Raw genomic sequence first — 27058 nt, 5'->3', positions numbered from 1 at the left:
TTCAAATTATGACATTTTTAAATGTACATTGAGAAAAAAAGGACAAAATGGTAATATTTTACAAAATATTTTTTTGATTGGGTTGGTAGGGATTAGAGATGGCCATCGGTTCATTCAAATCAGAACCGATCAAAAATAAACTATACTGTAAATGAATCAAAACCAGACTAGAACCATTGGTTCAAGATTTAAATCGAGACCGATGGTTTAAGGGTTGATTAAGTTTACATGAATGTTAAAATCTGAACTTGAACCGGTCTAGAATCGGTGGTTCCAGTCTAGTTTGAACTAGAAATTCTTTTTTTCTTAAATTATAATCACTTAACCTATTTTATAAGCCTTTAAAAGTCTAAATAATCTTTTATAACATGATACACTTTACTTAAATTTTTTTTCCGAAATTACACTTTACTTAAAAGTTAAAAATCTAAAAAAGTAAAATGATAAAAACAAGTGAAATATTTAGTTTTAAGTTATATTATTTGATAGTTAATATTTTTTTTTCCTTTTAAATCTTTTACTAGTTCAAAATTATATTATTTGAAGCATTTTTTAACATTTTCTAACAATTTATTTAATTAATAACATTTAGACAAAATAAAATAATAATTTATTTAATTATTTTGTAAAGTTACTTAATTTTATTTCTTATACAAGTATGAGCATTTTAAAAGTTATCTACAATAAAATTTACTAATATTTTTTTTAAATTCACATTAATTTTCAAAAGAAAAACATAATTTATAACCTTGGAACTAAATTTTTATTATTTTTTAAATAAAATAAATATCATAAAAAACCCTAATCGGAGCCATCGCTTTATCAAATGGCTGCAAAATCGATCAAAATCGAAATTGACTGAAACTCAATTGAATGGTCAATTCAGATTTAACATTTTAGAAATTTTAAACTGTGGCATCGGTGAATGGGAACCGGAGGTAATCAACTGGTCATGACAACTGGCGTAGGCAACTAATTTTCCATTCACTGGTTACATTTCACCGTTTCCAGTAATTGGTTCAGAAGGATGCGTGATTACGTTTAATACGTAAGCATTGATTTACGTGGTGCGCAGTTTACATTCATCTTAAAAGTCAAAGCAATTACCATTATAAGTCAAAGTCCAACCCCACGTAACAACGCCCTTTATAAATACATTAACAGTCTGCATTACAATAATCCCAGAAGAAAGGAGAAGAGAGAAACAGAACTGCAGTTCCACCCCCCTCCCTCCCCCGAAAAAACAAAAAAAACATAAACATTCACCTCTCTTCCCTTTCTCAAATTTTCATTTCACTTATTCCGGGAAACAAACACAACTTAAAAGAAGCTTAAATGCCAAGAAAAGGTATGAGGAGCCTTTGCTTTAACCCAAAAACGCCGTCGTTTGCCCTTTCTCCTCTTTCTTCGCTTTCAACAACTTCTCCCTCAACTCCTGGCCGTAGAATATCTGAATCCACAATAGAACAAATCATAGAAACTGCTTCGTCGATGATTATGAAATGGAATCCTGAAGGTTCCACTTACGCCAGAGTCACTTCTCTTTTCTATGAGAATAAAAAAGAAGCTATGCAGTTTTTGAAGTGTGTAAACGATTTGCAAAAGTCCATGCACTTATTATCCTCTGAAGGATCAACCGACGGCAGAATTGTAAAAGCTCAACACCTCATGCAAATCGCCATGAAAAGACTGCAAAAGGAGTTCTATCAAATACTTTCGATGAATCGGGCTCATTTAGATCCCGAATCAGTTTCTGTTCGATCTTCTGGTGCTTCTACGAGATCTAGTACGTCCGATTACGAAGACGATGGTTCAGCGGAGGATGATGTGCGTGTTGCAGGTGATTCCATCTCTGAAGTTGAAGACGTTTCGTCAATTGCCATGGCGGACTTGAGATCCATTGCGGAGTGCATGATCGCTGCTGGTTATGCAAAAGAGTGTGTAAATGTTTATAAAATTATTCGAAAATCGATAATCGATGAAGGCATTTACCGGCTAGGCGTAGAGAAATTGAGCTCATCGCAGATTCATAAAATGGATTGGACGGCGTTGGATTTGAGAATCAAAAGCTGGTTAGAGGCAGTTAAAGTTTCGATGAGAACTCTTTTCACCGGAGAAAGAATTCTCTGCGATCACGTCTTTGCTGCGTCTGATTCCATCAGAGAATCTTGTTTTACTGAAATATCCAAAGAAGGCGCTAGTCTTCTCTTTGGATTCCCTGAACTTGTAGCCAAAAGAAAGAAATCAACCTCATCATCGCCATCGGAGAAAATGTTCCGTGTTCTCGATATGTACACTGCAATATCTGAAAACTGGATGGAGATTGAATCTATCTTCTCTTTTGATTCACTCTCCATCGTACGATCCCAAGCCCTTGCTTCACTCGTTCGACTCAGTGAGTCGGTTCTCGTAATGCTTTCCGATTTTGAGTCGAGTATTCAAAAGGACTCGTCCAAAACACCTGTTCAAGGAGGTGGTTTGCATCCATTAACTATTTATTCGATGAATTACTTATCTCTGCTCGGTGATTATAGTTATGTCCTCACCGATATTATCTCGGATTGGCCTCCACCGGCGAAGTCATCGCTACCTAAATCTTATTTCGACAGTCCAGATTCCGATGATTCTCCGGCACCGCCGATATCCGTTCGTTTCGCTTGGCTAATTCTGGTTCTTCTATGCAAGCTAGATGGGAAAGCGAAGCATTACAAAGATGTTTCTCTTTCGTATCTCTTCTTAGCCAATAATCTACAACACATAATATCAAAAGTTCAGACTTCGAATCTCCAGTATTTACTCGGCGAAGACTGGATAGCGAAGCACGAAGCGAAAGTGAAGCAATTTGCAGCGAATTACGAGAAGTTAGCTTGGGGACAGGTGTTTGAGTCATTGCGGGCAAAGCCGACGGCAGACATTTCGCCGGAGCAAGCCAGGGAGAGTTTTAAACGATTTAATTCCAGCTTTGAACAGTCGTACCGGAAACAAAGTTCTTGTATTATATCTGACCCGAAACTCCGAGATGAAGTGAAGGGTTCCGTAGCGGGAAAGATTTCTCCAATTTATCGCGAGTTTTATGATAAGCAAAGGAATGCTGTACCGGGACGGAGGAACCTGAAGTTATTAGTCAGATATACCCCTGAAGATGTAGAAAATTACTTGTCAGATTTGTTCTTTGGAAATGAGACGATCGAGTCTGTTTCCGTCAATTCACATTCATCTTCCTCTGCGTCGTCGTCTCAACAGCGGCATTAATTGTAATCAAGTTGGCAGCTTCGGAGTTTTTTCTTTTTTTCTTATATTCTTTTCTTTTTTTATTTTTGAATCGCCAAGGGCCCACAATGTATTTTGAGAAATGTTGGACACATTTCATAGATGATGCAGTTGTTTACGTGTAAATTTCATAAAACGATACGTATACACATATGACATATCATATACACTTGTCTATTGATTAATTTAAATCAGTTTTTTTTTTAAAGGAATTAATTTAAAATCAGTTAATGATTGCAAACGCATAAACTACACTCACACAATTAAAACAGAAGAAGCTATTGTCTTGCAGGTGAAGGGCAATTTAAGTGTAATATTAATGTGGCCTTACTGCAGAATGGTCATTTTTGGAATGAACATTTGAACAAGGGTGTGCCCTTCTTTTCTTTTGTATGATTCCTTATTTTTTGATATTAATAATATGATGTTGGGTCCCGGCAATAAGATTACGAGAAAAATAACACAGTGGAAAAATAAAAATATGACACAGATATTTACGTGGTTCACCCTTTAACTATTAGGGCTACGTCCACGGGACAAAAACCGAATAATTCTTCCACTATTAAAAATAGTAGGCTTACAAAGAGAAATACAAAATAGTGGCACTCACACAGTATTTCCCAAATTATCCTCACTATTCTCTCGACCCGAGTTTTAGAACCCAATTCTAAAACTCAAATTCTCTCAAAAAAACTCTCTTTGCTCTTTTTGGTCTGTATGTTGTGAAGTGTTGTGCCATCTCCTATTTATAGGAGGGATGGACGCGGGATTAGGAGAGGTGGACGCGTTAATTACGCGTCCACTGAAAAACGGATCACCTACCAAGAAGAAAATTCTTATTTCCTTATTTCCATTTTCAACTACGTGTGGGTCCTACCACGTTTTCCTTTTTTTTTTAATTGTTTCAAATGTGGGTCCCATTGAGTGGGCACCGCACAACAAATCTCCCCCTGCACACTCAAGTAGGGACGTTAGCCATACCGGCTAGCTTTCTGCAAGTGACAAGCTTCTCAGTAGGCAGAGCCTTAGTCATCATATCAGCGCCATTATCATCAGTGTGAATCTTTTCAATCTGAAATAACTTCATCTCCAGCGCATCGCGTATCCAATGATACCTCACATCAATGTGCTTTGACCTTGAATGAAAGGTCGAATTCTTGCTGAGATGTGTCGCGCTTTGACTATCACATAGCAGAATGTACTTCTCTTGTTCTACACCCAATTCTTGTAGGAATTTCTTCATCCATAAGAGTTCTTTGCTAGCTTCTGTAATGGCGATATATTCCGCCTCAGTGGATGAGAGTGCAACGCATTTTTGCAATTTTGATTGCCAAGAAACTGCTGCTCCTGCAAAAGTCATCAGATATCCAGAAGTTGATTTGCGCGAATCAACATCACCACCCATATCTGCATCTGTGTAACCATCTAACACAGGTCTATTATCACCAAAACATAAGCACATTTTGGAAGTGCCCTTAAGATACCTGAGAATCCACTTCACTGCATTCCAGTGTTCTTTACCTGGATTTGAAAGAAATCGGCTAACAACACCAACAGCATGAGCAATATCTGGTCTTGTGCATACCATGGCGTACATCAAGCTGCCAACGGCGGATGCATAAGGAATTTTCTTCAGTTCTTCTTTTTCTTTCTCACTTGAAGGACATTGACTAAGACTTAATTTGAAATGACCTGCAAGCGGAGTAGAAACTGGTTTCGCATTGCTCATGTTGAATCTGCTGAGAACTTTCTCGATATACTTTTCTTGAGACAGCCACAACTTTCTCTTTTTCCTGTCTCTGGAGATCTTCATTCCGAGTATCTGTTTTGCCGATCCCAAATCCTTTATGGCAAAGGATTTTCCAAGTTCCTTTTTCAAGCTCTCAATTTTCTTAGCATCTTGGCCCACAATAAGCATATCATCCACATATAACAAGAGAATAATAAAGTCGCCTTCTACGAACTTTTTCACAAATACACAATGATCAGAAGTAGTTTTCTCATACCCGTGATTCACCATGAAAGAGTCAAACTTTTTGTACCACTGTCTGGGAGCTTGTTTGAGGCCATACAAGCTTTTCTGCAATTTACACACCAAGTGTTCTTTGCCTTTGACTCTGAACCCTTCTGGTTGCTCCATATAAATTTCCTCCTCTAAGTCACCATGGAGGAAAGCGGTCTTTACATCAAGTTGCTCGATCTCCAAATTCAGGCTAGCTGCTAAACCGAGCACAACTCTGATAGAAGACATCTTGACTACGGGTGAGAAAATTTCTTCAAAGTCAACTCCTTTCTTCTGACCGAATCCCTTCACAACCAGTCTCGCCTTGTACCTTGGCTGTGAGTTGTTCTGTTCAGTCTTCAACCTGAACACCCATTTGTTCTTCAATGCTTTCTTACCTTGAGGCAGTTTCACTAACTCATAAGTCTGGTTCTCATGCAAGGACTCCATCTCATCTTGCATGGCTTTCAGCCACTCATTCTTTTTACAATCTTCCATTGCCTCCTGGTAGTTCTCTGGTTCTCCCCCTTGAGTCAACAAGTCATATTCATTAGGAGAATATCTTTGGGAAGGTATCCTGCCTCTCGCAGATCTTCTCAATTGAGGCAGTTCTTCTATTGGAGCTGGTTCAGCATCATTCTGAACAGGTTCATCATCATCTTCTTCATCATTTTGTGGTTCTATATAAGGTTCTGCATCAAGACTAACAGGAAACTCATTGATGGACTTTGGCTGTTCATTTTTCCCAAAGTCTTCAATGGTTTGGTCTTCCAGGAATACAACATCTCTGCTTCTGATGAGCTTCTTTTCAACTGGATCCCATAATCTGTACCCAAAATCATCATTTCCATAGCCCAAGAAGATACACTGTTTTGACTTCGAATCAAGCTTGGATCTTTCATATTTTGGAACATGAACAAAAGCCCTGCAGCCAAATATTCTAAGATGATCGTAAGAAATATTTTTCCTTGACCACACCTTTTCTGGAACATCTCCTTTGAGGGAGGTTGAAGGTGAAAGGTTGATCAAGTAAACTGCAGTATTCATTGCTTCAGCCCAAAAAGTTTTAGGAAGTTTAGCATGAGAGAGCATACATCGAACCCTTTCAACTATGGTCCTGTTCATTCTCTCTGCAACTCCATTCTGTTGTGGAGTTTTGGGAACTGTTTTCTGAAGTCTGATGCCGTGTTCTGAGCAATACTTCTCAAATGGACCTCTGTACTCACCACCATTATCAGCTCTAACACATTTTAGTTTTCTTCCTGTTTGTCTTTCAACACTGACATGAAAGACTTTAAACATATCCAGCACCTGGTCTTTTGACTTTATTGGGAAAGCCCACACCTTTCTAGAATGGTCATCAATAAAGCTAACATAATATAAGCAGCCACTCAAAGATTTGTCACCCATTGAGCAAAAATCAGTGTGTACCAATTCTAGAATACCAGGTTTTCTAGATGGAGAAGGAGATCTTTGAAAGGAAACTCTATGTTGTTTACCAGACAAACAATCAGTGCATATTTTCAGAGGCAAACCTTTCAAAGATAGCATTTTCTTCTTAGTGAGAGTCTCCATTCCTTTCTCACTCAAATGCCCAAGTCGTTTGTGCCATAACTCAGCAGATGAATCTTCAACTGCATTCACTACTCCTGTGCAAACTTTAGCCTGGGTGTAGTAGAGGGAGTTGAACTTTCTTCCTCGACCGAACACCAAGTTGCCTTTGGAAAGCTTCCACGTTCTGTTGACAAACAGATTTGCATAGCCCAATTCATCTAGACAGTGAACTGAGATCAGATTGAAGTTTGCTGTAGGAGTGTATCTCACATCTTCCAACCAGAGATCATATCCAGCATTGGTTTTGATGCATACTGTTCCAATGCCGCAATTTTCCACATATGTGCCATTCAAAGTCTTGACATGGCCGTAATCTCCGAGGGTAAGTGATGAGAAATATTCCTTATTTGAAGAAATATGATAAGAACATGCAGAGTCAATAATCCATAAAGATTGTTGACTAGTGGAACACTCACTAAGACCAGCATGAGAAATCAGCGCACTACCATCACTAAGTGCGTCAGCATCAATAGCTACTGAAGCTACCTCCGTATCGTCTTTTTCCTCATCATTTTCTTTGGCTCGTTGCTTCTTCCACTTTCTGCAATGCCTTTGGATGTGACCGGGCTTGTCACAATGATAGCAAGTGACACCTTTTCTTGACTTGGATCTTCTCCGTGAATTGTCACGTTTGTCTGGATTTTGGGGGTATCTTGTTCTGCTTCTCCCCCTCCTTTCTGTAACTGTAACGAGTGCATCTGAGTTGCTACTCGTAGCATTCTCCTTACGTCTGGTTTCTTCATTCAGAATGCTTTCCTTGACTGTGGTTAAGGTCAGATTCCCCTCCGACACATTACTGAGCGTAACAGTCAGTGTCTCCCAACTGTCCGGCAAGGAACTCAATAAGAATAGTGCCTGCACCTGGTCGTCAAACACTATCCTTGACGTCGTCAGTTGGTTCACTATTTCTTGAAATTTGCCTAAGTGATCTGAAGCACTTTCGCCATCTTTGTACTTTAGATTTACAAGCTTTTTAATTAAAAAGGCTTTGTTCTGGGCATTTTTCCGCTCGTACATGTCCTCCAACTTCTTCCAAATTGAATAGGCATCTTTCTCATGAGTGATATGATTTATGACGCTCATTTCAACAGACTGCCTAATAGTTGCGACTGCTTTTCTGTTAATTGACTTCCAATCGCTTTCATTTATTGAAGCTGGCCTGACCCCCTTCAACTCAATCGTTTCAAACAGATCTTTACAGCATAGAAGATCTTCCATTAATATCTTCCATACTGCATAGTTTGATGAGTTGAGTCTAACCATTGTGCCTGTTGTTCTGTCGTCCATTTTTAACTTGTGCAGAATATTATCACCAGCAAAAACCGTATACGTGAATAGTAGTATACGTAAATAGTGACCGTATAATTGAATAGTAACAGTATACGTAAACAGTACCTGTATGCGTGAATAGTACTGTATATGTGAATAGTACTATGCGTGAATAGTGCTGGGCTTATTTGAAACGGACTCAGCAACAGTAACGCCAATAGTACTTTTCACCATCAACTTTGCGTTACTATTTTACTATTCATCACTAAGTCGATTCTGCAACGTCTTTTCGAACGGACTGCACTAATGGACTCGGCGTAATTTTCTCGTCGTCGTGGTATATTTATTTTTAAAATATATCCACGGATCCGGTAAACCTTCGGCTCTGATACCACTTGTTGGGTCCCGGCAATAAGATTACGAGAAAAATAACACAGTGGAAAAATAAAAATATGACACAGATATTTACATGGTTCACCCTTTAACTATTAGGGCTACGTCCACGGGACAAAAATCGAATAATTCTTCCACTATTAAAAATAGTAGGTTTACAAAGAGAAATACAAAATAGTGGCACTTACACAGTGTTTCCCAAATTATCCTCACTATTCTCTCGACCCGAATTTTAGAACCTAATTCTAAAACTCAAATTCTCTCAAAAAAACTCTCTTTGCTCTTTTTGGTATGTATGTTGTGAAGTGTTGTGCCATCTCCTATTTATAGGAGGGATGGACGCGGGATTAGGAGAGGTGGACGCGTTAATTACGCGTCCACCGAAAAACGGATCACCTACCAAGAAGAAAATTCTTATTTCCTTATTTCCATTTTCAACTACGTGTGGGTCCTACCACGTTTTCTTTTTTTTTTTAATTGTTTCAAATGTGGGTCCCATTGAGTGGGCATCGCACAACATATGAGTTGAGCTCTTTATTGATTAAAAAAAAATACCAAATGAAAATCTAAAATTTTTTTGTTTGATTAGGTTTCAATTTAGAGTTATCAACCTTGTGGGTGGTGTTTTGGATCACTCTCCTCTTCTTCTAAAACTCAGTGCCGAGTTTTCTCCTATGGTCTAAGCTCACTTTCGTTTCGCAAATGTTTGGTTTGAGGAACCTAACCTTGAACAAATGGTTCGGCAGGGTTGGAATTCAATCATTCATGTTTCAATTATGGAGAAAAATTTATGCATGTGGCTTTAACCTTCAAAATTGGGGAAAAGCTTTGCGTCTTTGTTTTAGGGTGGAGGAAACTACGAAATTATCCAATTTGTGTAACTGTAAGGATGTATATCAGTTTCGAAAAACACAATCTAAATTTGAATTTTTTACTTGCCCAAGAAGAGATACTTTGAAACATCGAGCTAAGTCTCACTAGTTGGTTTCTAATGATATCACATGTATTTGATATGAAAAAGATAATAAATTATATGGTAATAATAACTTGATGCGGAAGCCATGTGATTTGACTCATGAGGGATTTTCATAAGTTAACAATCTTAGGTTATAAATTTATAAACAAACCATAAAACTTAATGATTTGATTCATGTTTGATTATGTTATTAGGAGATACATAATTAGACCAAATTAAAATAACTAACAATATATCGGGAGAGCTTTTTAGTAATTTTAGGGTTATTTTCCCTACTTGAACAATTAAAATTAATTATCAAATTAATAAAATAAATTAGATAGAATTAAATGAAGTCAAAATCCCTATAGCTTTTAATCCTTGATTTCTTTTTATCAAATATTCTTGCTTCAGTTCTTTACTATCGCTTTATTTTATTTCTTTTACAATTGTTATATTTATTATCATTTAAATAATAGTAGGTTAACACAATTTTGATAATTGGTATATAATCCTCGTTCCATACTCTACTCATTCTTTATTACTTGTTGCGATTTCGTACACTTGTAAAAAAACATATCAATAGTTTTAACTTGGCTTTATTGGTAAGCATTGCTGGGGCGTTAATTTTGACTAACACCAATACTCTCCTTCATCGCACTTTAAATCTAAATATTTTCCTATTGGAAATTTTCTTGAAGCAGTCATCGGACATAGTTCAAGCTTTATCCTGAGAAGCATATGTGTGGTAAAAGATGAAACTTTACCAGGTCTCAGATGGCGAATTGATTCAGGTTTATTTATCAATGCTTGGATTCCTAACAATTCATCTTTTTATATTTATTCACTTGTTCTTTCTGGACTTGAGCATATCACGGTTATTGATTTGATTATGCCTGACACTAGGGAACGGAACATGCCTTTAGTTCATGAGGTTGTTATGGTTCTCAAGTTGCTTCCCTCTTCTCTTCTATTCCTGTGTCAATTCAGATGACTAATGATATTTTGATATGACATTGGACTAGAGATGCTTGTTATTCTATCAAGTCTGGCTATAGAATGTTCATCATCTATCTCAAGACAACAGTCATTTGCACAACTTTCACATATTTATTGATATATCAAGTACATTAATTTCACTAAAATCTCCGTAATAAAAACAATAGATATTAAATCTAACTCAAAAGAGATTACACTTTCAATCAATTCTAAATATGAAAGAGAATTTTTAAATATAATTTCTTATCGACTCAGAAAGGATTAGACTTTCGTCTAACTCTAAAAATGGAGGAGGATACCTTGTAAGTAAAAAAAAAAAAAAAAAAAAAAAACAAAATAATGGAATACTGATGTAGAACTGTAAATGAGAAAAGAAAAATACATGGAATTGAGGAAGGTGTAAAAGGGTTATTTTGTGTGGTTGACATACATTAGAAAAGTATGGAAGAGGCAGATGACCTCTGCCATGGTAGAATATATAGCAAGTCAAATAACAACTATTGCTGAAGGAGATGATGAAAAAGGTGCATACAAATAAATAAATTTAAGGATGATGCCATTTGGTCAGACTTATATAAATATAAATAAACAAAAGTCTAAAAATTAAAAAGAAAAGAAGAAAAGTTTTTGTATATGACCCGATTAAATATTTCACATGCCAATTAGATGCCGGGTCACAAACAGCACCGATTAATTTGCATGTTACTAATTGGAAAAGTCCATTTTAAATATTGGTGTAATTATATTTTAAGCTATGTAAAACTACATATGCCACGGTTTGAACCAAATCAAGTCAAAATTCAAAAAATTGAAATTTTTTTATCATATAAGCACAGAACTTGGAAATCTTAAAAATTAAAATGATTTAATTTAAAAATCAAGTCAAACTAAATTAAACGGAATTAATTCTATAAACAATTTAATTCAACTCATTTCGTACTAATTTAATTTGTTTTGAACCAAATCAATTAGATGATAAGCATCAATATTTAAATAATTTACATATAAATTGACCCTTTAATTCAGTTATCTATTATTCAATTCTCGATTTTAATAAAATTTATTAAATTTCATTAAATTTTTTAATTATGTTAGTTATCCTTTGACTTAATAAATTAGTAAAGACACTTGATAGTCGAAAAGATTCGAACTCAAAATCTCTGACTCTCTATATTAGTAACAAGATCAATCAGATCACAACTGATTGACTTTAATGTTCAATTGAGTTTTTATAATTATTTATTAAAAAAATTAAGTATAATTTAGAGAAAAGTCAACTTTCCACAAATTATATAACAGGGACGGTAGTGCTTCACCGATTTAGTGAAAACTCATGTGGTCGCAAGGAGTCAAACTCGAGACATCAACCTTCTCATATAAGTGAGAAAACCAACTAGACAACATTATGATTAACAACTTTCAATAATTAATTAAAACTTGGTAAAGACTAAGTTTGTAAGCTCATAATACATTATGAGTATTAAGCTTCAAGTAAATAGTATAAATTTTGATTTCTGCTATACTATCATTTTTTATCAATTAATTCAATTTTTGTCCAAACGAAATATAAAATTATTTTCATATTTTTAAAAGATAAAAATTGAAAATTGAAAGTCCAAATATAACAAAAATTAAAATTCAAGACTAAAAAGGATAAAAAGTTGATTTTTGGCAATGAACAATTGGATTTCTTTTTATTTCTGTATATTTTTATTTTAAATTTTTTATCTTTTAATTAAATAATTATATTAGGGTTTTAGAGGAGTTGGTATTTCAACTTGTATTGACTTGTCGGTTGCTTGAAGCACCAAATTAAATTCAATGAAAGCAACAAACAAACGTCAACATAGGTGGTCCTTTTAATTAGTTACTGGATGATTAATACATATTTATATCACTGCAATTATTAATGAAAATGATAATTCCTTTTTTTCAAAAAAAAAAAAAAAAAAAAAAACAAAAACAAAATAGATGATTCCTTTTAAACGAGAGCACCGCCAAATCAACAGCTACCACTTGAATAGGTAAGGTAAAATACAAGAACACAAAACCATTAATTTCATCATATAGATTAGTTTTGAATTAGTAAAGGTATGTTCTAACAACCGCAGACCATGATCTTCAGTTCTTAGACTATTTTAAAAATTTTTTAATTTTTTTATTTGATTAATCAATTTTTAATTGAAATCAATCTATAAAAGTTTCAGAATATAATCAAATTAACTCTAAAAAATTTGCAGCAGTATTAATATTTAAGTTTTTTTCAAAATATTAAAATTTCAGTATATGAATTGATTCAAATTGATAAATTATTTTACACCTTTATATTTGGCATAATGTAATCAATCATATAATGGAATGGGAATGACATTACATGACTGATTATATTATTTGATTAAACTTTTTTTTAACGATGTAATGTAATTGAGATTATTTGTGTAATTTTTATTACTTAAATTGATGTATTTTCATTATATCAAAAAATCTATATACAGCCATTATATTCATCAAAGCTCATAATCATTCTCAACCATTATCACAACCATAGTTTCACCACCACCACAACCACTACTCCATTGCCGCCACCATCACTCCCCCTCTACCACTACCACCACCCACAACCACCACTGTTATCATCGCCACCACAACCACTGCTCTACCGCCACCACTACTTGACCACCACCACCACCATCGCTGCCACCACTCCACTACCACCATTAGTGCAATCAATTGCAACTACCACTATTGCTTCACTACCACTACTACTACAACCATCGTAACCACTACCATCACTACCTCAACCATTACTCCATTACCACTGTCATTGCCACATCATTATTAATTATTCTTTTCCATTATTATAGGAATAGGAAGAATCAAATGAAAAATTATTAATAATATCAAAATATCATAATTTTATATTGTAATTAAATTTATTCAATGAAAACATATGGAATTATGTTAAAAAAAAAAAAGTTTCAATGACTTTAACTTTTATTTTGTTATATTACATTTTTTTTTTGCTTATTTTTTTTTATTTTCTAGTCCAAATAGTTTAATAGTCTTTAATAGTTTGATATAATGAATAACGTTTGATTCAAATATTTCTGTTTTTATTAATAATGATGTGATGGCAGTGGTAGTAGTGGTGGTGGTGATGGTGGCAAAGTGGTAATTGTGGTGGCAGTGGATGTGGAGTGATGGTGGTGGTGGTGTGATTGGTAGTTGTGTGCTGATCACATTAAATATTTATAAACAAATATGAAAATTAAATAATGCTTACATTCTATAAATTTTCTCACTTACAATACCAAACAGTAAGGGAAGCTTAATTACATTCTATTACATTATACTTTTCATTGCATTATATCAAACCCAACATAGCCTAACAGTGTATTGAATTAAAATTTTGTTAGATTTTAAAAGATTTTTGAAATTTTTAGATTGGAGGAATGGATTTATGAATGACTTTTTTATTTATAACTAGCACTCCAAATCCAACGAAATTAATAATTTTATAGAATTTTTCTAAATTTTATAGAATCTTGCTAAATCAACAATTTTTTAAATACTATCAAATTTGTATAAACTTTTGTGAGAGTCTGAATTGAATACCGCACACATATACTCCAAAAAAAATATATATATAAATTTAACTAATACCTTCTCAAATACTTCAATTAGGAATCCTTAAAATAACTTATTTAAAAAAAATGAAAAATATTTATCTACAACTTATCACTCAATCAAATCGTAGGACTAACATTTTATTATGACGATAAATAAGCAATATTTAAATGTAGCTGATGAATCAAAATATCACAATTAAAAGAAGGACAACGTCTTAATTTTTTTTAACAATTTAATATTACGACATTAAATGACTAATACTTAAACTCAATTAATATCATTAGTATATTTATTAGCTTGGTAAAGATTAATCTAACATTAAAATTAAAAAATAAATCCATACCATAATAATAAGTATTAAAATTAAAAAATAAATTCTAAACAAGAATTGTATTTTAACTCAACTAAAAAGCTTTAATATTAAATTAAAAAAAAGACAAATGTCTTAACTCTAACTTATGTACTACGACAATTTATTATTATAAACAATTAATATCGTAACTCTAATTCAATTCAATTAGAAATTATAAAAATTGCTAATATTTATTGTAATAATAAAAAAATACTACTTCAACTCAATTAGAATTTTATAAATAAAAAAGTTTATTATAAAAAAAATTGAATCACGAGAGTGTAAAATAAATATAAATAATAGGCAATCCACATTTTAAAAGCTAGTATAATTAAAATTTCAAAGGGTAAAGATTCCCAAGTGCGTAATTTATTTAAAATGAATATGACCAAAGGTCTCTTATTTTAAGACCTCCAACCATCTTATAATAATGTAACATTAAAAAGATGTCATTGCAATTATTATTTTCAATAAAAAAATATAAATTGCTGAACTGCTAGCCCAATAATAAATATAATATATTTTCAATATCGTCTTTAACAGGTGCAAAAATAAAAAATAAATTAAACTAAACATCAACACAAACACGTACCAAGCGACCATATCATATGATGTGACTAAGATATCCAAATGGGTCCTTTTTGCTTGAGATGTAATATTACATCTTACACCTTACATATTTACCATGTAGGAAAAAAGAAGAGCAAAGAGCATATAAGTAAAGAAAGGAATAACCAAGTATTAATACAGATTCTCAAAAAAAAAAAAATAAAAATAAAAATAAAAATAAATAAATCAATACAGCAATTCTTATATAGACTTTAGCTCACCATATATATACCATCTCATATAAGGTGGGATTTACACATAATCTATCATCTTAGATGGTATAATGGTACCCGATGGACTAGACGAGTATTTTCCATATAAATACATTTTCACTAACATTGTGCAGGCAATATCTGATTCTGATCAACTGGTCTAGGAACATGCTGCCATCCAGTACAATGCTGGAGAACCTGTTTAAGAGCATCGGTTGGAGCTTCCACCGTCCAGTTAGGGTAGTACTGACTGGGATGAAACATACAGGATTCAGCAGTTTGCAACATTAAACCTGCCTGAGTTCCAGTAACAAATAGGTCTCCTTCCGACCTTATGTAGCCGGTCCCTGCTTCTTCCTTGTCAGCTGCCTGGAAAACCATCCCATATTTAAATAATGTTAATCTATGCTAGCCACATTTTGATTGCCACCTACACAACATAGTAAAATTTATTTTTCCGGTAAAGTATAATTTACAATAATAATAAATCTCGTAAAAAAAAAAAAAAAGATAAATTGCTTATGAGGTTTTTCCAACTAACTGAGAACCTACTGGAAATTGTTATCCTGCAAATAATCCTTCACTAAAACTGTTTTCAAGGTTCATTTTACACTCCTAATCATTTTATGCTTTATGGGAAAAGCTTTTGATTGAAATCCGATAAAGGCAATGACTTCTATTCCCGCACAAAATCAACAAAGACTGTAGATCAAGTTTGAAGAATGATATTCTTAAATCTAATTGTACCCATCATGATAAGCACGTTCCATATCCAAAGATCCTCAAGCTTTTATTCCATCCATCATTGATATAAGTGATTGCGAGGCAAAAGGCACACATGATATACCCAACCTGCCTTTATTTCCTGTGAGATGGCCTCTACATTAATCCTCTATTGGTTTTTACTTATTTACTTCAGGAAGGAAGAGGCCATATGATGCTGACGAGAAATTCAAGAAATTAAAAGTGTATTTTTAAGAGATAGCAGATGCCTTAATCTAATAAATTAAAGACACTTAATCTGCAACTTTTATCTCTAACTACTTCAAGCCACCAAGTAGGACAAGAAAGCCCTTTATTTGTAAAGGAGGATGAAAGAAATGAGAAAAATCAGATCACTACTTAACAAATAATAACTGACCGTTAATAATGTTAACACCAAACTCGTTTCTTCAGGTATCTTATAATACTTGCATTTTCCAGGTAGAAAGCATTTCTCTGCTCACTTCAAGTAATGAAAGGTGTTGCAAAGTGTAAAGAACAACTGTCAGCCAAATTTCTTAAGGGTTTATTTCAATGTTGCATAAGCGGTATACTGCTAAATCAGTAGGCTATCGAGAATTCGTAGTCCCATGGTTTAACACAACATTGACCCAACCCTACCCTTAAAAAAGAAAAAGGAAAAAGAAAAGGAAAAGAAAAGGAAAGAAAGTAAGGAAGAAAAGGATAAGCAGAAAACTGTTACGAATGATATGTTGTAGCTGTAATCAGATTGTAACTGGGCTTAGCTAGTAATTATAGTTAGAAGCTCCAATAGAACAACTATTGATGTAACCTGTCATTGTAGAGATATTGAAGAATCCAAATTAAATATTTTCCTCTTATCTTTCTCTTCTCAGTCTCTCTTTGTTCTACCATTCTCTCCCCTTCTCTTCCATTTCTTCTATTCTCACTTCCCAAACAATGGTTAGGCTTGGTAAGAAAACGAAGGAAGGAAAAGGAATTTTGGAAACAGAATTTTAGTGCTCTTATTGATAAAGGAAGCAAAACCTGTTGGTTACCAAAAAATACTTCCACTCCCATTACAGAATGGGGTTGTTCTTTTTCTGGTTTGGAAAACCAACTTGGGTCATACTGTGCTTTCCACACTTCAGAATTTGAGTTGCTATGTCATTTCTTTGAATTAAAAAGTTTGTGCCAACAATTCAACAAGTGGGTTTGCTGTCGATCCAAAGAATTAGAAAATATGATTTTGAACATAGCATGTTAAATAAAAGTGCTTGGAGAATTTATACCTGGAAGTCCTTCGAAAATGAATGATCCAAAAATGGGGCCATCTAGATATTTTGGTTTACACTTAAGGTTAGAAGAGGACATGATTGCCTATTCCTCATATGATTTTAGAGGTGGAGAAACTAATAAAATGGAACTTAAAGCTTACAGAGAGAGTCTTTCTTCTACCCATTAAATGGTTGAAAATGGTTTATCCATTTTGCCTTTATTCCAGAATGCTTTCCGAATAATATACTTCCTGTGGATATGGTATTCATTTGGGTTAAAATATTGCTTCCATGCTAATTTCAAGCTTGCAATGGTAAAGGTTGCTTTGGGGGTTGATCTCCTATTTCTCTCTATCTACTTCAAACATCCATTACACCCTATGAAGAACCAATCTTTGATGACCAACCTTTAGATGATATGTTACGTTAGATCGCTTGCTCGAATCTTGTTTGCTTGGATCCTTGAGGACAAGGATCTCAAAAGGGCAGGATAATTGTTAGAAATGATATGTTGTAGCTGCAATTGGATTGTAATTGGGCTCAGCCAGTAATTGTAGTTAGAAGCCCCAGTAGTACAAATTCTGATATAATCTGTTGTTGTAGAGATATTGAAGAATCCAAATTGAATATCTCCCACTTATCTTTCTCTTTCTCAGCCTCTCTCTGTTTCTACATTTCTCTTCCCTTTTCTCTTCTATTTCTTCTATTTTCTCACTTCCTAAACAATAGTTAGGCTTGGTACCTAACAAAAACTAGGCAAAACATAGAACAGCATAGTCAGAAAACTACAAATAAACCCCACATATTTGGTAACTCAGAGATCAATAGGTGGTGTCTTTAAACACGATTGAAATTTAGAAGCAGACATGGAGATCAAACCAATTTCCTTTCACACTGAATTATAATCCAAGACAACTCTTCAATTATGTACAGAAATAATTTTAGAATAAAATCATTAGGCAATCTCACAAAAAAAAAAAAAAAAAAAAAAGAGCCTTGAGCTATGGAAGAAGGCGAAGCTTATTCATAAGCCATATTGGGAGTAAACTTCACTTTGTCGCTCAATAACATCACTGTGACCACATTTAGAGTTTTAGACACTGGAGATTTTACATTGAAACCCACTGAAAATTTACCTAATGTCCAATTGAAAGAGGAGGAAGAGAAGCAACTTTAATTTTGAAAGCCTACTTTTGCATCTCCAGGACAAAATAAAGTAGGTGCAAGGTCATATTTGGCAACTAAAACTAACCTCAAAATGAAATTCAGAATTCAGCAATTTTAACATAACAGGTTGGAAGTGTAGTTAGACCTAGAAAATAGGTATTAAACTTTCAAGTGAAGATGAGTAAATTTTACCGTCACATTATTCATGCCACAACTTTTGGAGCCAGAGTGAATTCATAGGGCTAAAAAGATTCCCATCTTAGCTAACATAACCACAATCCTACATGAATCTTCTCTTCCCATTCTCCTTTATCCAATCAAAATTCTTATAGCATATTACAACTCAAATCCCTACTTCTTAGATTGAATTTTGTGGTCCATATTTTTCCACCATGGCAAGGCACTCAAAATATAAAATCAAATTTAGGCTGAATTTTCTAACAATAGAAATTTCTAAGCTTCACAACCTAAATTTTTGACATCAACTTCAAGAAGAATATCCCAACATGTTTGTATCTCTTTACCACCAGGGTCAGCTAATATGTCAAAGAATCAAAGAATTTACGAACTTCAAAAACTGGATATATTTGGACCACATAGCCATTGTCCTTATAGCTAATTACGGGGTCCATTTCCAATAGAAATTAGCACTTCTTAGACTAGCATGAAAAAAAAATTTACATTCTTTACACATTCAAGTTCTTGCAAGCAACCAAATAATCATGAAAGCTTAAGACTTATATGTGGAGAAAGGGGAAAAAAAAAAGACTTGCCTTCTCGGTGAGATACTTAAATGCTACCTTCTTCTGTCCTGCTTCATAAATGTTGCATTGGGAATATATCTAATGGCAAAAGGCAAATAGCAAGATATCAAAAATAAATCCCAGAGCATGGAAAAGATAATAAAATGTGTGAAAAATGCTAAATGGAAAAGTACCTGAGACTCTACACTGGCACAGACAGCATAAATGCCCCAGTTTCTAGTGTAATTATTGTATAAATGTACTTTACCAAATCTAACACGAGGATGCCGCTGTCGAGTCCCATCAAAAAAACAATGGTGAATAGTAACACGAATACATCTGTCACTAATGTGAGATGGATCTGCACCAATGAGCATTGTCTTATCATGCTGTGCAAAATGGCACCTGAAAAATAACTGTTAAATATGTGAAATGAAATGTTAAAAAGAGAATAAAGTTCTTTTATATTGGGGATTCGCTTCACCTAGAAACAGTAATATCAGTGCTTTCTCGTGTGATATCTATCAGCCCATCGTCATAATCTCGAAGGCTGCAACGATCTATCCATATGTGCTTGGACTTGGGTTTTATCTGAATGGCATCAATATCAGGTCCCCTTCCACCTTCAAACTCTAGATTGCATATAATAACATGCTCACATTCCTTCAACCTCAAACCTTTCCCAGTGAATTTTATTCTTTGACCCCGGCCATCAATAGTCTTATAAGATGACACACTCAAGTAAGAATGAAGATGAATGGTGCCTGACACTTCAAAGACAATCCAAAGTGGTTCATTTCTTCTGCATCCATCCCTAAGTGATCCTGGCCCGTCATCTATAATCACATAAATGTTGACATAAGATTATTGTGGCAGAAACCAATGCATACAACATAGTTGAAAATTTGTTGCACCATCCATGTAAAAAGATGATCCAAGGAAGCCAATTTAGTAGGCTAGTCGGATCAGTAGGCTGTGCTGGTTCAAAAAAAAGCCATTAATCTCATCTTTTCAAATTCAAGCAATAAGAACAAGTTCTTCTAAATTCGAGTAAAGAAGAAATAGTAAACCATAGTTTAGAATTCCTAAATTTAACCATATATTCCAATATCTCCCATTTAAACGTTGGTGCTGAGGTAATGGTTCAGCAATCCTTCAATAGCTCCATTAAGGAATGCAACTGTTCTAACCTCAAATTCTGACCAATCATCAACAAAGGATCCATACACATGTTGAATTCTCTATTAGTTCATATTGTAATACTGCACAATTTACGTCTATATCTAATAATATATCCACATCTATATGATATAATCTCTATGAAATTTAAGTAAGAAAATATGCCTCCGCAATGCTTTAATAGTTCCAGTAATGAACACAACTATTCTAGTCCCAAAATTCTAAACAACCATCAATAGGGGGTCAACGGTGGATTCTCAAGTAGGGAAAACTAAACTCTTGACGAATTCTTTCAGAACCTATGGTTGAGTGCTTTGTTTCGCTAGTTACGCGCGAGCTCTTTTCCTCCCACGATTTAAGGATTGGTTCAAAATCAATAGTGGCCTTTTTGTCATATGAGACAGCTGATATTCAAAGCTATACATATCCTTACATTCAGTCAAGGAATAAATTATATTTCCATAATAAAGAAATGATCCTCAATAAGTACATATCTTGACTTCACTTTAACAAACAAGTATCAAGAAGAAATATGCCAAAGCTCTAATTTCCATAAGCTACCTCTTATCTTGATATTTAGTTAGTCAACCATTTACGCGAGCTGCAAACATGTCTACTTCACCAGGTTTGAATGCCGATTAATATAGAAAGAATCTTACTTTATCATACTCTTAAAAAAAATTTTTAAAAAATATTTCCCTTCTTTTAAAAGGAAAAGGAAAAGAAGAACAACATTACCAACATTCTAATAACATACAAATCTACCAAAAAAAAAAAACTAAATAATTAATAAATTGAGCCTTAAATACGAAATTTACTAAAATTCCAAAGCCAATTCAAAAATTTAATAAATAAAAATTTGTGTGGGAGAGAGAAAGAGAGAGTAGATATGACCTGCTAAGGTGGTGACTTGATAGAGGTGACCGTGGAGACCTCCAATGGCATGGCGGCCAAACCCCTCAGCTTGGCCGGCAAGGGCTCGCAAGGTGGAGTCGACGTGAACATAAGGCAAAGAGGTTGTTGCCATGTTAGGCGGCGGAATCTGGTTCTGTGCAGGAGGCAGCACTGAGGTCGGAATTTGAGGAGTGTGATCTGGCGCAGGTCCATAATTAAAGTATGGAGGCGGAGCAGTTGCCGTTATATCGGGGAAACTGCCGCTGGGCCTCGCGCCGTTATGGAATTTGCGATGGCCGTGAGAGTTTCCCATTTAATGGCAACAAAAAACTGTTACTTTCGGGTTTCTGTTTGTTTTGCAGTCGAAGCTGAAGTGAAAGGGATTGACACAGAAACCGACCGACAGTTTCAAGTGGTGTTGGAAAGTATTTTATGTCTAGGAATATTATAAGACCCAATTTACGGTTGAATTTGGTAAGGTTTACCTAGAAATTAATTTTTTTAATATAATTTACTCTTGAATTTATTTTAGAAGAACAAAAAGCCCTATTTTTATCCAAAAATAATAAAAATTTAATGTAAATTAAATTAATTAAAAAAATAATTATTAGTAATAATTTTATTGAATCATTTGCACACTTCAAATGTGTTTTTCTGTTTTTTAATCAAAAAAATAATTTTTCTTCTCGTTACACTACAAACATTCATCAGTATTTTTTATTAGTACACGTGTCATTATATTAGAAACCTGCTGCACAATGAAATGGAAAAGTTCGATGTAAAATTTCTCCGCCTCGTGTGATTGAATTCGAGGCCAATTTTTTTCCAAAAAGAGAAAAAAAGGTCGGGTCAGAATCGACACGGCGGCTTCGGTAGGCCCGGCGGCGTGAATAGGACAAAGTCTTCTCTTTGTTTATTTCTACAAAACTAACAACTCCCTCCAATTTTCTCTGCTCAGTTCTTTCTCTCCTCCTCCTCCTTCCAGCCAGTCCAGTCAACCCCTCTTTTTCTCTTCATTCAAACACACATTCCCATGTAATATAAACAAAAACAATATTCGTTTTTCAAAAAAGAAAAAAAATCCATTACAATGATCTGATAGAGATTGTTTGAGCTTCTCCACATGGCGTCCCAAATCATTGAAGGTGCTCCCTTTTGTTCTTATACCTTTTTTTATCTTCAAATAATCTGTTTGGTTTTAAGAAACCATAAGAAAAAAAAAAAAAAAAGGAAAATTATTATTGATGTTATCATGCTATATTTTCTAATCTCATACATTGCAAATGTCATACTGGGAAAGAGAGAGAGAGAGAGAGAGAGAACGCTAATCGTTGTTTTTTCTTTTTTTCCTTTTGATTTATAATTACTCTGTTTTCTTGGTGACCAAACAGTATATATGATTTAATACATTAATTAATTTTTTGTTATTTTTTCTTTAAATTTATTTATTGATAATGTGAATTAAGGAGTGGAGAAGGATCTGGAGAAGGGAATGGTGAAGAATTGTAGGTCTGGCCCTAACCTTCGAGCAGGAATATCGACATTACCTTCTCTGGTGTCAACGCCAAGGGAAACATGGCTTAATCGTCTCTCAGAAGGGTCGCCATTACCTTCTCCGGTATCAACGCCAAAGCCGCATCTGGTGCTATCCAATTCCGGCAAGGCTTTGCTCGTGTCGTCTTCTGGCAAGTGTCTGGTTGTTTCTAATTCCGGTAAGCGGTTTGATAAAAAGAAGTACGTGAAGCAAGTGACTGGCCGCCACCATGACACTGAGCTGCACCTGGCAGCACAACGTGGGGATTTGGCCGCCGTGAAGCAAATTATCAGTGAAATTGACGAGCAGATGATGGGGACACTAAGTGGAGCTGACTTTGATGCTGAGGTGAGTTGCTCACTGTTTCATTCAGCTCAAAATTACTAGTAAATTGTCCTTTTCCTCTATACGTAAATTCTTGAGGAGGTGTTGCAATGTTTTGATTCTTATAGACGTGACTCTCACTGTGTAATTGAATTCATCTCTAGGCAAGAAAGTTTAGAGCTCTCACTAGAATATAAAGTTTAACATTTTGTAATTCTAGAGATAAGGGATTCTTTAACTAATTTTTGAATATACCTCATGAGAAGGTGGCTGAGATAAGGTCAGCTATAGTGAATGAGGTGAATGAATTAGGAGAAACAGCATTGTTCACAGCGGCTGAGAAGGGCCATTTGGAGGTGGTGCAGGAGCTATTGCAGTATACGACTAATGAAGCCCTTTCATTGAAGAATCGGTCTGGGTTTAGTCCTTTGCATGTTGCTGCGAATCAAGGTCATCAAGGTGATAATTTTTATCATTTATTTATCGTGCTTTTTCATTTTAAACTTTTTGATAATATCTTGCATTTTTTATAGAGTGCTTTAACAATTTTATTTTAGAATTAAAATAGTGCCATGAGCTGAGTGTCATTAGTAGGGAAATTGCATCTTGTACTGCATCTATGGATTGCCATAATCTATTTATGGATTGCAAAGTGAACCTATAATAATTTGTCAAATGAGAGGAGTATGTGTAGCACCATCTTATTGGCAGTAAGCCTTTTGTAGAAATTCATTTTTCTGCAATTGAAACTTAACATTTCACTATCTAAACGGGTTCCACATGTTATTGTCATTGGTTATGACTTCTAGAATTGTCAAAAACTTATAATTAGAGAGGAAGTCTTCTGTGTTGTAATGAATAAAAATTCAGAAATTCCGCAAATTAATAAACAGTGATAATTAAAGTCAATGACTAGAATCAGCATTAGTAATGATTTTTATTTTCTGGTTATTGTACATGCAGGAGGTTCCATGTCATATGACCCAAAAAAAATGTTGTTGAGAGGGGGAAAAAGGTCAATACTGAAAGTCTTTATCCATCCAAAATGTTGCAACTGTCAAAAGTTTTGGTAATTGTATGAGATTTTCTGGCGAAGAAAAATAGCAAATCTTTAAATTTCTGAATCTTAATATGGCATTTTTTTTTTTTTACTAAGATAAAAAAAGTTATGAAATACACGTGACTAGACTTTTTCTTTTTTGGTGTTTTTTCTTTTACTTATAACTTCTCTTGACATTATTAATTCTGAAATGAGCAGTAACTAAGTAATAATTCTTCAATTTCTTTTGAATGCAATCTAACTAAACAGAGATGGGATTGAAATTGGAGTAGTTTATTCCCGAATGCTGTTAGATAATTGTCTCGAAATGAACTTAAATCTTCTGAATTGATTCTCCCCACTTGAACTTTCAATTTGTGCACCAAATTTCTATTTTTTAAGCTTTTCTCCATGAAGTATCTCTATATATTGTTTTTTTTTTTCTCTGTTTTTTAAAAAGAGGCTATTTGTCTTGTTGATTATCCCTATTGCATTTGAATAACTACCTTATGCAGCCATTGTGCAGGTTCTATTACAGCATGACCCCTCACTAAGCAAAACGGTTGGCCAATCAAATGCAACTCCTCTTATATCTGCTGCTGCTAGAGGGCATACCGCAGTAGTTCATGAATTGCTGTCAAAAGATTCTGGTTTACTAGAGATATCTAGATCCAATGGAAAAAATGCATTGCATCTAGCAGCTCGCCAAGGGTATGTGGAAATTGTGAAGGCGTTGCTCAACAAGGATCCGCAGTTGGCCCGTAGGACTGATAAGAAAGGGCAGACTGCATTGCATATGGCTGTCAAAGGAGTGAGCTCTGCAGTGGTGAAACTGCTTCTTCAGGCAGATGCAGCTATTGTCATGCTTCCAGACAGATTTGGCAACACAGCATTACATGTAGCCACGAGAAAGAAAAGAGCAGAGGTAATAGTTAGTGTTATTTAGCTATTTAAAGTTTTCATTTCTGGCTAAAGATCTACAAGCAGATGATTTCAATTTTACATTTGATTTTCATGAGCAAAGACTAATTAGAGTGACATCAGCAAGACTAATTGAAGTAACATCAGAATTTAGAAGATGAGCATGTTACTTTATAATTCATGTCCACCTAATACATATACATAGATATAATTATTCTATGTTCAACTCTTAGCTTATCCATTAGTTGCACAAATTTGCTAACTGTCGCGGAAGTTGAAAATACCTTCTTTATCTTGCAGATAGTGCGAGAGCTGTTGCTTCTTCCTGACACTAATGTGAATGCACTAACAAGGGATCATAAAACAGCTCTTGATATAGCTGAGGGACTCCCTTTCTCTGAAGAAATCTCTGAGATAAAGGATTGTTTGACTCATTATGGCGCAGTCAAAGCAAATGAACTTAATCAGCCACGAGATGAACTTCGGAGAACTGTTACACAAATAAAGAAAGATGTCCACTTCCAGCTTGAACAAACTCGTAAAACAAACAGAAATGTGAGTGGCATTGCCAAAGAGCTCCGCAAGCTGCACCGGGAAGGAATCAACAACGCCACCAACTCAGTAACAGTAGTTGCTGTACTTTTTGCAACTGTTGCCTTTGCCGCTATTTTTACAGTTCCTGGTGGTGATGATGAAACTGGAATGGCTGTGATGGTTAGTAGTCCATCATTTCAAATATTCTTTATTTTTAATGCCATTGCTCTTTTCACATCTCTTGCTGTTGTGGTTGTACAAATCACAATTGTTAGAGGGGAAACAAAAGCAGAAAGGCGTGTCATCGAGGTGATCAATAAGTTAATGTGGTTGGCATCAGTCTGCACTACAGTGGCATTTATTTCATCATCTTATATAGTTGTTGGTAGGCACAACATATGGGCTGCAATTTTTGTTACTGTTGTTGGGGGAGTGATAATGGCAGGAGTTCTTGGTGTTATGACTTACTATGTAATGAAGTCGAGAAGGAAACGGAAAGTGAGGAAGAAAGAGAAACACTCTCGGAGCACTGGAAATAGCTCGTTTTATGCATCGGAGTCTGAATCAGAAGTGAACACAATTTATGCAATATGATGTTAAAAGGGGGAAGTGATAGCAGCTTGTATTATAAAGCAATACTTCTGATGAGGTAACAATGCAAATAGGTTTGATTGATTGAATGAATGAATGAATGTGTAATACAAATTCAAGCAGAACTTCACTTACTCATCTTCATGCATATATCAAATGAAAGTAATGTTGTGATTCTTGTAATTGTATCTGTGTATGCATAAATTTGTGCTTGTAAAACTTATTTAGGTCTCCATACATGTAATGAGCTATTTGAAATTGGTGAAGGTTAGTTAAGTAGAGTGCTTATTGGTTGATCTATTTTTACATGTAGCTTAGGAATTAATATTACCTTTTATCTGGAATAATGAATTTCCAACGGTTGCATTTATTTACATATGATATTATAAAATTTAGTTTAATTAATATTGAATTTCAGAATTTCATTGGATGCTGAAATGAATTTTCATTTATGCCAAATATAAAAAAATTAATTTTGACTATTAACCGAACCGAAATTAAAAAAAAAAACTTAATTAATCAACCAAATTTATCCAAAATTAATAATTAACTGAGCTTTAATCAAAATAAAAATTAACTGAAAGTTATTAATCATTACTTAATTAAAATAAAAATAAAAATTATTTTAATTTTTAATTTGATTATCTATTTACACAAAAAACCACGTAATTTTGAGAATTAATTTAGTTAAATTAACTTTTAATTGAATAACGAAATGAACATTGAAAGTTTAATTTATTTAACTGAACATTTATTCACTAATTATATTTGCCGAATTATCCAAATTAATCGAATCGAATGCTCAGCGCTAATTGTATACATGGTTG

The 27058-nt window shown here is 34.3% G+C and overlaps 3 protein-coding genes across 4 annotated transcripts; 2 read left to right on the top strand and 1 right to left on the bottom strand.

The window, feature by feature from the left end:
* The first annotated feature begins 1171 nt into the window (after nt 1-1171).
* Nucleotides 1172-3478, top strand: LOC105636241 (exocyst complex component EXO70H1). Its single transcript, XM_012219464.4, has one exon. It carries the CDS (start codon nt 1336-1338, stop codon nt 3250-3252), a length of 1917 nt encoding a protein of 638 aa, XP_012074854.1. The 5' UTR covers nt 1172-1335; the 3' UTR covers nt 3253-3478.
* An 11595-nt stretch (nt 3479-15073) lies between these two features.
* On the bottom strand, nt 15074-21720 carry LOC105636240 (putative pectate lyase 4). 2 transcript variants are annotated; one of them, XM_089717838.1, is made up of 5 exons: nt 21289-21719; nt 19700-20051; nt 19410-19620; nt 19242-19314; nt 15074-15670 (listed from the first exon to the last, which is right to left on the bottom strand). In XM_089717838.1, exons 1-5 carry the CDS (start codon nt 21599-21601, stop codon nt 15426-15428), a joined length of 1194 nt encoding a protein of 397 aa, XP_089573964.1. In that variant the 5' UTR covers nt 21602-21719; the 3' UTR covers nt 15074-15425. The 2 variants fall into 2 exon arrangements, with proteins under 2 accessions (XP_089573964.1, XP_020535870.1); XM_020680211.3 differs by having other exon boundaries at nt 15607-15735; nt 19246-19314; nt 21289-21720.
* A 358-nt stretch (nt 21721-22078) lies between these two features.
* LOC105636239 (ankyrin repeat-containing protein ITN1) lies at nt 22079-26529 on the top strand. The gene is made up of 5 exons (XM_012219462.4): nt 22079-22433; nt 22755-23170; nt 23413-23605; nt 24701-25110; nt 25407-26529. The coding sequence occupies exons 1-5, from the start codon at nt 22412-22414 to the stop codon at nt 26232-26234; spliced, it is 1869 nt and encodes a 622-aa protein (XP_012074852.1). The 5' UTR covers nt 22079-22411; the 3' UTR covers nt 26235-26529.
* The last annotated feature ends 529 nt before the right edge of the window (nt 26530-27058 follow it).

This window comes from Jatropha curcas, chromosome 2, assembly GCF_041381405.1.
Source record: "Jatropha curcas cultivar XTBG-Jc1 chromosome 2, XTBG_Jcur_1.0, whole genome shotgun sequence".
Lineage (NCBI taxonomy): Eukaryota > Viridiplantae > Streptophyta > Magnoliopsida > Malpighiales > Euphorbiaceae > Jatropha > Jatropha curcas.
The sequence above is the reverse complement of the archived record's forward strand: the minus strand, read 5'-3'. Positions and strand labels throughout refer to the sequence as shown.